This window comes from Sturnus vulgaris, chromosome 22 (assembly GCF_052056855.1).
Source record: "Sturnus vulgaris isolate bStuVul1 chromosome 22, bStuVul1.hap1, whole genome shotgun sequence".
Classification (NCBI taxonomy): Eukaryota; Metazoa; Chordata; class Aves; order Passeriformes; family Sturnidae; genus Sturnus; species Sturnus vulgaris.
In genome coordinates, this window is record NC_142264.1 from 9,676,841 (window position 1) to 9,688,521 (window position 11,681).

An 11,681-nucleotide genomic window follows, 5' to 3' on the forward strand; every position below is an offset into this window, starting at 1 on the left:
AAAAGTTTTGCTTTTGGAGAAAGGAAGCAAGTTTAGTGGATGGTCTGTGAGCACTTTCTGTAATAAGGGCTGACAGATGAGTCCTTATGGTGGTTGTTAAAACCCCCGTTTTCGGGGCTGGGCAGGGCTGTGACGGAGTGGCGGTGCTGCAGCCCCAAATCACAGAAGGACGAGTTGTGATCAGGGACCAGCCACAGTGGGGATGGGGAAGGCACAGCTTTTCTAACTGAGCTCTGCATTTTTCACCTCCTGTGAAACTAATCAGAACAAGTTCACACAAGTGGCTGTTTCCTGCCTTGGGTGCTGCTGCTGTTGGCAGAGGTGGCCCTTTAGCCCTTACCCTGTGAGACTTGCTGCCCAGCCAGGGCGCTTGGCAGGTGTCTGGAGGGAGATGCAAGCCTGGAGAGCAGGAGATCCTGTGCCCATTGATGCCAATTTGCCACATCATTTGTCTCACACCCCATGTGAAGGCAGATAATAAATAACAGGGTCTCCTCGTTTCTCTGAGCCTAAAGCCGGCTGGTCCCAGTCGGTGACACCGCTCCAGCTTCGTTGCCCTCGGGCTGTTTCCTCTGCTCTCACAGGGCAATAAAAGGCATTACAACCTTTAAAACAGACTCCTCGGCAGATACAGGGACACACCCTTGGTTTTCCCAGGAAACTGGATTGTCCACTCTGGCTCCCAAAGAACATTCACCCCTTGGAGCCTGAGCCAGGCCAGGCCAAGGCAGAAGGTTTCATGAGGACTGTCAAGTTACTTGATTTTTAAAACTCAACCAAAAAAAAAATAAATCACTTATACTGGTTTTATTTTAGAAACATCCAAAAATAGCATGTTTTTTCTTTAGCAAAAGCTCTTGGTTTCATTACTAATATGAATCTTCATGTAACAGTGCTCCAGAATTGTTTGCTAAAATACACATTCACCCTTAAGAAGGGGATTTCAAAGCAGCAGAGTTCTCATCTGCTGCACCTCATTTAGTTGCAGCACTGTTACACAGAGACCTGTTGCTGGTGTTTCTTTCCCTCCACACAACTCATTCTTTAGGACCCTCAAAGACAAACCATGCAAGCTAAAAGTTACTGATCTAGTTTAAGCTGGTTTTTTGTTCCTAGGAATACAGAAAATGTTCCAGAAAGGATGTTTTGCTGATTTTTCACAGTGAAAAAAAGAGAGCTAATGGAGCAACCATGAGAAATCCTGCAGTCATTCCTGGAGGTAGTTAGGGCAATGCTGTTAAGATTTTGGTTTCTGTACTTTAAACTTAAAAATATGTCAAGAAACACCACTTCTTGAAGGTTTTGATCTTAAAGCTGTTCACCTTTTTAAAAACTGAACTTGACTTTGGAGCTATACATGGCTCTGTGGAGAGCAGAAAGCATGAGCTGGGCACTGAGAGGCCATGGGGGGTGGTTGAGTGGCACTAAACCATGGTGGGATCACTACAGGATTTACCTGAACCAGGGTGTGCTCAGCTGGCAATGATGGAGTCTGCAGTCAGGTGATGAGTATGATGGAGAAGCACCAGGATCCTCACGAAGAGGATCCCACAGCACTTCCCATCCCACCAGGCAGTCTGCACTTCCTTCTGAACCAGAACTTCTGTTAAACTTCACTGTGAGCACATTGCACTGTGTCCGGCCTGTCTGAGCTCTCCAGGGACACTCATCACACAGCCAAGCCTCTGCTCAGGGACTTTTCTGAGACATTCAGGAAACCTTCTGCTCACTTACTGGGTCTGCACAGCAGCACAGCCAAGTCTGGTTTGTGAGGGAAGGAGGAGAACGGGCTTAACAGATCAAAATACAAACCAGCCTTGAAAGGATTCAGATCTGAGGTACAAAGCAGCAGCCTGTGAGAGGAGGGCTGTTCCACTTGGAACTAGGACATTAAGGAAAAAACTAAATAAACCTGTCTGGGCATGACCACAGGCCTCTAAGCAAAGGCTTCTCTCGGTGCTGAAAATAAAACACCAGGAATTCCATCAGTGTTGGGCTTGAAGGATTCTCAAGCTCAGCAGTAAGATAGGAAAGCCCAGCAGAAGTTAGGGCATTAAGTTCAGCTGTCACTCTCAGTTCAGGAGTTTTCCTCCCTCTTCCCTTGGGACTGGTCAATGCAAACTTTCAGCTGTTCTTTCTGATGGAGATCTAGGACTTGGCACATCTGGAGGGGTCACCAGGCTCATCTCCCACTTCCAGACATGGAGGATATTGTCATAGAAAGAACAAGTGGCTACAATGCTAATTTCTTTGGGACTGTCTGGAGACCTGGCTGAGTCACTGCCTCTGTCCAGGCTCATTCCATTGGATCTCCTGGCTCCTGAGTCAGAGCCACTGGCTGACCCCAGATCTGCCCCTTGGGCAGCCAAATCTGAATTTCCCTTTAAATCAGAGCCCCTGACCAGTCCAGGATCCCCAGCCAGCTTTGGCCCTGCCCCTGCTGTGAGTGCCACAGCAGGGCTTTCACTCTCCTCATCCAGGATTACATCAAAAGTAGCTGTAGGAGACTCATAAATTATCTTCAGGTTCTGGACCTGCATATTCAGCCTCTCATCTCCTTGCCCTGCTGCTCCCACAATCTCCTCCAAAGGCTGGCACACAGCAGCGAGGTCCTGGCTTGCAGGCAGAGAATCCCTTGGACACAGCCTTGACCAGTCAGCCCCATAGGCCAAGGAATTGTGCAGGACATAGGAGGACAGGATGATACATTCCTCTGTGTTTTCCGCTTTAAAAAAAAAAAAAGAAATTACTTAGAGATCAAGGTGTGGGTTGTGGCAGAGTGATCAGCAGCCATTCCAGTATTGGCTGTGTCTCACAGGAAGAATTCTCTGGTTATTGCCTTCTTCACCACAGAGTGAAGCATTCCAGGAAGAATGAGGTACTGACCATTTTTCAGCCACCTCTCAATGGCCTTGATTCTTCCTGGGTCAGTAGCAGAGGAGAAGAGGGTTTAACATGCATGAGGTTTACGAGTATCATTATTCTAACTGCCTACAAAGGCTCAAGACAGACAGGACTGATCACACCACAACCTTCACTGAGCCATGAACACACCCGAGGGATTGCCAGGTCCTGGTTATTAATACACTGCAGATGTTCTTCCTGTCAGCTTTCAGCATTTCACTCTGACAGTAACTGGACATCAAGTTCCTTCCTTCCCCACACAGGAGAAATGCCATCCTCATTTCCTAAGCTGTGGATCTGCCCAAGGTCTGGAGAAGCCAGGAAGCCAACTATCCTCCGTCAGACTGCATTTGTAATGTGAATGTAAATGGTTTTTCCACCATGGAAGTACTTTGTGATTCACATGAAGGGCTTATTCATGTTATTCTGGATTAACCAGGCTGCAAAGCATTTCCTTCCTGAGGCAGTAACTGATTCCCCAGCAGGTCAGTGACTCCTGCTGACAGGAAAGCAGCACCTGGCAGTCAGAAGCACCTCTTTGAACCATCACAAGGAACACAAACCCAGAATGGCTGTGCCCTCACACCAAACACAAAGGCTTTCCTCCCGTGAAAAGAAGTTACGAGAGATTTACACACAGACAGTGACAGGGACTTGGCTCAGCCAAGAAGGCAATAGAGTGCACAGATGTGGAAAAGCTGGAGGCTACATCAAAATAGAACTGAACTCTGGCTATTAACACCATCTCAATCCTTCCAGCAAGAGCTGGAGCTCGCCATGAACCTGGAGAGCAGCAGAGCAGCTCCAGAGCACCCCTGTCCCTGGACACTCACCCAGGCTTCCACGGCAGTCGAGGATCTTGAAGCCACTCTGCATGCAGGCTGCCAAAAGCACGAAATCACACGTGGGGTGCCACTTCAGCCTCCACACCCCACCTTCCACGTGGGTGTCAGCCAGAGGCTGCCTCATGTTCCTGGTGTCCCACAGCAGCACGTGCTCGTCGTAGCTGGGGACACAGCACAAACAGGCAGAAAAGCAGCACAGCCGAGTCAGGGCACAGAAGAAAAGTAGGGAAGACCACGTGCTCTGCACCAGAAGAGGCAGCAGCACATTCAGGTAACAGAGGAGGTTGGTTGGTCACAACAGGGGAGAGCAGCTGGAAGGGACTCACCTGCCTGTAGCCAGGAGATTCTCCCGGTGGGGACTGCACTGGATGCTGCACACACCCATGGAATGTCTGCAGAGGCAAGAGACAGCAATTCGAGAAGGGCTTCTTCCTTGAATTTCCAGGATTCTGAGTCCAAATTATTTCATCAAAGTGTCTCAGGAGAGGTAAGCTCAAAATTTCAGTCCAGTGACCCACCCAAGCAGAGTTCCATATACACAGTCCAACAGCCTTCCCAGGGACAAAACTTCAACTCACACCAGCTCTCAGCACAAGTATTTTATAGTAATATTTACCCCATAAACTGCTGCTCAAAAGGTCTAAGAATTTCAGCAGAACAACTCTGTTCCCAGGAGACTTTACTCCCAGAATTAGTATTTCCATAGCAATAGTCCCCAGTGTAATTTAAGTTTACCTAAAGAATTCCACTGGAGAGCTGTGTATATTGTTTTAACCATTTTAAAAAATAAGATAAAAAAGAGATCACTTCAAATAAACTAAACACTGGAGAACAAAATATTTTCTAAAAAGCATTCCATAATAATATATCCAAATTTAACACACGCAAAAATTGCCAAAATAAAAGTGCAAAACAGGATCCATTTTTAGAAAGAAACTACCACCCTCTTCACATGTGGAAATCCACACTTGGTTAATTGTGTTAAAGGACACAGAGAAGAAAGTTTCTTCAACCTGAAGTTGTTCTGATGAAAAAAAACTAAGAGATGCCTCCATTTCCCAAGGGAAGCACAACCAGGATCCGCTATCACTGCACATCTCCCGTTCAGTGGCTTAGGAAGGGGCAGGGCAGCACCGGGTGTTCCCTCCCCACTGCTGGAGGGCTGGGCGTGGACAGGTCTCACTCACCTCCTGCTGGTGAAGACTGGAGCCTCCGAACTGCACCTGGTGTCCCAGCCCTTGAGCAGGCTGTCATCCCCTCCTGCCCAGGGACAAAACACTGTGACCCTCAGCACCAGCCTGAGCGTGGGACAAAGCAGTGCTGAGAGTCTGCAGCCTCCTCCCGAGGGGCACCTCGGATCTCTGCTCTGGGGCAGGGACAGGAGCCAGGGAACGGCTGGAGCTCAGGGCAAGGTTCTTCCCCCAGAGGGTGCTGGGCACTGCCCAGGCTCCCCAGGGAATGGGCACGGCCCCGAGGCTGCCAGAGCTCCAGGAGCGTTTGGACAGCGCTGCCAGGGATGGACAGGCTGGGATTGTTGGGCTGTCTGGGCAGGTAGGGATGCCCAGGGTGGGATTGTTGGGGGGTCTGGGCAGGTAGGGATGCCCAGGGTGGGATTGTTGGGGTGTCTGTGCAGGACTGGGAGTTGGATTGATGATCTTGGTGGTCCGTTCCTGCTCAGGGCAGTCTGTGACACAGAGCTGATGCTTTCCAGCCCTGGGATCTCACAGAAGTTAACAGACACACCAAAAATCACATTGAGGCTCCCAAAGCCCATCACCACAGAAAACATATGTGGTGTCAATATGGGGGTACCATTCCCTTTGGTAAGAAAAAAAATTAGAAGTCATAAAGACTGGATTCAAACAGCTGTCTGGCTCTTTGCATACTGCAGGAAAATATGATATTTTTTGCCATAGCCACCAGTTTTCAGGGTACAGCTCCTCCTAATTAACTCAAACCACTTTCCACCATCAAGAAAAGAAGCCTTTCACCCCTAACTGGAGGCCCCAGGTCTTTCAAGAGGTGATGCAAGCAGCACACCCAACCCTGGAAAGTAAAAACCCAAGGAACACATCCCTAAACAAGGGGTCTCCTCCCCAACAGCCCCCAAGGAGGTTTCCCAGTCCATACAGACCTGAATACACGATATCAGTGTCCCAGTAATTGAAAGCAGCAATCCAGGCCTCAAATTTGTGAGCTTCCCACTGGTTCAGGATATGCACAGAAGGAGCAGATTCATCTATGGAGAAAAGATTCAGCTTCCCCTCTGAATCACTGCTGATCACTCTTAAAGGACATCCACTACAGTGGGGTACACAAAAAACATTGGGAATTACTGCAACAATCAAATATTTTGATTTAACTAAACACTGACAGATACTGGCAGCATGGTGGCAGGAATGACACATTCATACAATTCTTTTCAGCTTCATCTTAAAATCACCTGCCCCAGTGACTGCCACTCCCTGCTCTCACAGGGAGCAACCACTCACACCCATGTCGGGGAAAGAACCACTACTGGCTCTTGTCTTTCTCAGAAATGCAAAACTTGACTTCTTACATGCTTCACATTACATCAATAAACAAATTCTTTGTGAAAGGGTTGTTTTTTTTTTTTTTTTCCTCCAAGTCAGACTGACAATGCTCTTTCAGAGCCTCTTCTGTCTTTTGGAGTACAAAGAGATGTTTTATTTCCTTGCTATCACTGAAACCCGAAGCACTGGCTGATCCTGACCTTTTCTGCTCTCTTCCTGTGCCACAGTACAGTTACAGTTTCTAGACAAAATGACCTTGGAGCACTGGCAAATGTTTTGCAATTCCCAGTGCACAGATTTTCTGGCATTCCCTGACATGATAGGTCCCTTCTGTTTGGTTACCTGCAACTGCAAGCACTGCTTTGGTGGCCTGGGGCTTCTTTCTAGTTCTGTATCAAATGATTCAACCACACTGAATCTCCCAAATTCCCACATCAGAGATACAGGGCCACCCCCTTCCTGCAGAGATGTGAACAATGTACATTTGGCTTCTAGAAAAGTTATTGGTCTCTTAAGTGACAATGACAGGTTTAAAGGGGCATTTCATCGTGGCAACAATCATTTATCATGAGGGACAGAGACAAAAAGGAGGCATGTAAGAAGGGAGTCTAACTGGCAATTCTACTTACTCATTAAACAGCACACACAGAAATAGCTTTAATTAGCAAATTTGCCCTACAGCATTAAGCAATGACTGCCTGATCCCCCTGGTTTGCAGCCTCACACCAAAGGCACCACTCTTCATCTGCACCTACTGAAGACATTAACCCCCTTCCCTTTCAAGGTACAGCTAACTCAGATTATTTCATGCAGCAATGCCATTTCTGAAATCTCATATATGAGTGCTTTAGAAAAGAAGGAGCCACTTCCAAACCAATTCTCTCCTGTTTCTCACTAACCCATGATTAAACTTCCTACATGTGCTATTATTAGCAGTTCTTAAGGAGAACTTCACACTAAAATTTCAGCTGTTCTAAGAGCAGAGTTGGAACCAGAGGCTCCATCGCATCCCTTTTAACAACGGCAGCAGAAGACACATCCCTGGCTCACCTGCTGCCATTCCCCAGAGCACAGCCTCCCATCTGTTGTTGGTTTATTCTCTGCTCCTATTCCAGTGACCACAGAGTGTTTGTGTTCCTGTTACCTTTGCTCTGGAAACAGCAACTTCTAGAGCAGGCCCAGGGAGATATCTGGGATCAAGAAAGTCAAAACCACTAAAGACTCCTTCATCCAAGTCCTCAAGTTCTCCTGAAAGTTGTCCCACACACCCTGGCCTCCAGCCCCAGCCTCCATCTCCCATCCTCACCATTGTTCTCGTCCAGTGGACCAGTCCAAGGACAAGGCCAGGCGCTGTGCCCCGAGATCCACCCTGAAGCGTGGCTCCAACATGCAGCTGTTCTTCTACTGGAAACAAAAGGAATGGGTTAAGACTGGAAAGACAGCAGGTACATAATGCCAGATGCACTGCTCCCCACAGCACGTTTTCCAGAGACTGATGAGCAAATGAAAAGAAACTAAAGAAAAAACGAAATGTCCCACAACACTGTACAGTCACCCAGTGCGGGCTATGGGGCAATCATGCACACACAGGATCCCACCCTTCTGCTGCTCATCTCCCACCAAACCTCCCTTAAACGCTGATGACCTGACTACTGAATTCCCTTACAGACTGGCCTCTGCTTTCTTTGCTCTGTGAGAATGGCTCTGATCACTCTCTTAGTGCCAAAAGAAACCCCACTCCAAAAACCCTCCCTGCTTTTACCAGCTTTACACCTTCTGATGTTTCCCAGTTAGGCCATACTTGTTTCCAGGGTTTGCTTCTGCCCTCCTCCTGCCTCTCCTCTCCAGCTCTGCAGGTGGGTAGAGCCCAGCCCAACTCTCTGGTGCCATGAACAAGTTCACAGAATTTATGGCAAACATCAGAAGACAAAAGAAGCATTTATAAAACTAAGCATGCTTAGGAAGCCATGGAAACCACCCAGCTTTCCTGCAAGCCTATGCACTAGTACTAGTAAATGTAGAGATGTATCAAACATGGGTTAAAACCAGCTTCAGCAGCAGCAGGCATTGCATCCACCCACCTCACTTCCAGTCAGGTGGCAAAATTCCACAGCGCCTGTGGAGTTTGCAATGCCAACCATGGGATGTTCTGCAACAGGAATGTGGCACCTAAAAGATCAAGTTAAATAAGTCTCCAATATCCATCTTTATTGTATTTCAGGAAAAGAGCAAAGCCATAACTTTCATTCCAACATGCACAAGGAGAAGGTATGTGACCAAAAAAATCTCACATTAAGAAAATCTAAGGCTCCTCAAGTTCCCACACACCTGTGAGGAGGGGATTCCGTAGAGGGGAGATCTACCAAATGTTATAAGTAAGTGAGGTAGGAGGTCATGACCAGCCAAGTGAGCAGAAAGTATAAAACAGAAACAAGGCAGTCTTTGCTCACTGGAACAAACTGGAAACTATTTCCCTCCAAGAAGTCAGGAACTGTTCCATTAGTAACTACTGCTGTTGCAGCCATGCCAAAAAAGGATCCCCGGAGGAGCAGAGCATTCTGCTATGACACCGAGCCTGCCCGGGCCAGCGTTACCATTTGATGTCCAGGATGGCGGCCGTGTCGATGCGCTGGATCTCGGTCAGCGGGATGTAGGGCTGCTCCTCGTTGTAGTGGTACAGGTAGAGCCTTCCCGTCCGGTCACAGGCCCCATTGCTCTCTCGGGAATCGCTCTGTCCAAACACGGGAAAGAAAAGGGCAAGCTCAGCCGTGCTTCTGCCTCCGCACCCAAGATGCTGCTAGGAGCGAGGAGGAGGGCTGAGGCTCCCACTTGTCCCGTCCCAGCCTTGGGGAATGAAAGCGCCCATCGGGGCCAGCCAGGCTCACCGGAGGGGCCTCTCTGTTCCCCCTCCAGCCACCCCAGCGGGGACAAGGCACGGCCCCGCTCCGGGGATCGGCAGGACCGGGGACGGGGATGGGGCTCGCCCAGTGCGGAGCCAGGCAGGGTTGGGGGTTCACCCTGGTACGGTGTCGGCCAGGGATGGGGTCGCGGCTCGCCCCGGAGCGGCACCAGGCAGAGATGGACATGGGAGTCCGCCCCGGAACGGTGCCGGCCGGGCGGGGATGGGGACGTGGACTCACTCCAGAGCGGGGTCGGGGCCGGGACTGGGGCTCGCCCCGGAGCGGGGCCGGGCTCACCTGCTCGGGCGGGCGCAGGTGGTAGGTGCCGCAGGCCAGGATGCTGTGCCACCCTTCCACCGGGCACCACTCCACCGCGTCGGCGCTGAACTCCGTGTCCACCACTTGCAGCGTGCGCGTCCTGCACGGCGCGGCCATCGCGGGCCGGGCCCAGCAGCGCCGCCGGGGCGGCTCCCAGGAGGCTCCGGGGAGGCGGCACCGCCGCCCGTCTGCTTCCCGGTCAGGGCGGGCCCGGGGCGGAGCTGCCCGCGGAGCCGCCTCTTCCCCCGCCGGGCTGGCCGCGCACGGCGGTCACTGGGGCTCTGCTCGTGTGTCTGAGCTCCCTCCCGAGGGAAGGGGCTGCGGCTCCAGCGCCCGCCCGGTGAGCGATCCCCTGCCCTGAACCCGGCAGCTGCGCACGAGAGAAAACCGGGATCAGCCTTCTCTCGGCATTAGAGACCTTCCCCACCCCGGCACTTCCCGAGCGGACACGGGCGGGCACCGCTGTCCCTGCGCAGGAGCTGTTCCAGACCCCGGAACCATCCTGGGCGCTGCCCTGAGCCTTTCCCTTTCCTCTCTGTCCTGTCCCAGTCGGAGGGCAGGTCCTGCACACCCGGGATGGATCCCGCAGCCATTCCCACCGCATCCATTCCCACCGCTGCCATTCCCACCGCCGCTGTTCCTGCGCTCCCGGCCTCTCCTGGAGCCTGGATTGCCGCTGTTCCCTGGCGGAAATCCTGCACACCCAAAGCTCTTCTTGATGAGTGAAATCAGCCAAGGCCTGGCCGTTTGGTGTTTTCCCATAACCACCCCTACATTTATTGACACTGAATTTCATCTCCCACTCTCCCAGTACATCCTTCTGCAATTTACTCAGCCTTCATTATGTTATTGTTACACTGAATTACCTCATCAGTGCATGTTGTCAGTTTCATTGTACATTACCTCTTTTCTAATTTTTTTTCTATATTGGGCATGCAGCTGTTTACTTCCCACCACCAAAAATAATCCTCCCTTCTGCTCTTCCTTTCCTGTCTTTTAGTTATTTGCCTTTGTGATATTTCCCTTTTTTTCCTTAAGTGCCTTGAGCAAAGTCATCATTAAACGCAGTTCAGACAGTCCCAACCAAATTCTCTTTCCCCTGCTTGTTGATGCCTGGAATTGAAGCAATTCCAGTAGAATTTTGAATCATGATTTCCCTGTACAAAAGCCACATTGACTCCTCGGTATTCAGCCATTGGTGCTGCATTACAGCATTCATGAATTTGTGAAGTGCAGGTGGCTGTAGTTTGAAATTCCTTCCAGAAGCCGCTGTGGCATTTGCTGTGACATTGTACCAAGGGACAGGTCACCATCCCAGCTGGGAGTTCAGTTTATTCATCCCTGAGCTCCCTCAGAGCCGTAGGTGGCACCGTCTGCTCCTGGCAACTTGTTGCTGCTCATTTCAGCTGAACTTTAATCTCTCCTAAAAGCACTTCTGTTATGAACAGATTCTCTGTGGAGCTCTCCATATGGAAGTATTCCTGTGTGAACTCCACCAGCTCTTTCACAGGAACACATATGCAAACAATTCATTGGATTTTCTTCTGCTGAGACATTAATCTTCAGGTCAGCCCTTCCCTTTGCTGTGCATCAGTCTCTGCTGACTCCAGCAGTCCCCCCTGCTCCTGATTTTTTCAAAACTGCTCATGCAAGTTTTATGACTTGAACATTCTTCATAAATCATTTTCCTTTGCATTATTTTGCTGGGTTGGTTTGTTTGCTTGCTTGTTCTACATTCCACCTGCCAAATGTTATTCTTTCCATCTCTTACCATTTGGACACAAGTCCAATTTACAAAGGATTTATTCTTACTCTGAGTAGCCCACATGCTCCTGTTTAATCACACCAGCCTCCTTTTGCTCTCAGTGCTGTTTTGCTGGGTGGTGAAGCTTTGCTCCTGGCTCTTTTGGTGTCTTACACCATCTCCATGCCTCCCATAAGCATTTCAGTCTTTCAGCTGCTCCTTTTACCACAAGTTTCATTTAAAATTAAGTCACAGAGGAAAACTAAGACTGTAACCTGATGGTGTGCTCAAGGTGCAAATATCAAAATACCAAGCCCTGAAATCCACTGTATTTCATATTTGGTGTTCCTTAAGCCAGCCAGGATTTCCAGTTGTGTTTTCTGCATGTTGGGATTAGTGATATCATCCTACTTGGATAGGAAGGAACACATGGAAG

The 11,681-nt window shown here is 49.7% G+C and overlaps 1 protein-coding gene across 1 annotated transcript; it reads right to left on the reverse strand.

Moving 5' to 3' along the window:
• Positions 1–792: 792 nt before the first annotated feature.
• Positions 793–9,686, reverse strand: DPH7 (diphthamide biosynthesis 7). The gene is made up of 9 exons (XM_014881084.2): positions 9,481–9,686; positions 8,878–9,014; positions 8,365–8,452; positions 7,590–7,684; positions 5,884–6,050; positions 4,937–5,009; positions 4,076–4,141; positions 3,738–3,910; positions 793–2,725 (listed from the first exon to the last, which is right to left on the reverse strand). Exons 1-9 carry the CDS (start codon positions 9,616–9,618, stop codon positions 2,112–2,114), a joined length of 1,551 nt encoding a protein of 516 aa, XP_014736570.2. The 5' UTR covers positions 9,619–9,686; the 3' UTR covers positions 793–2,111.
• Between the last annotated feature and the right edge of the window lie 1,995 nt (positions 9,687–11,681).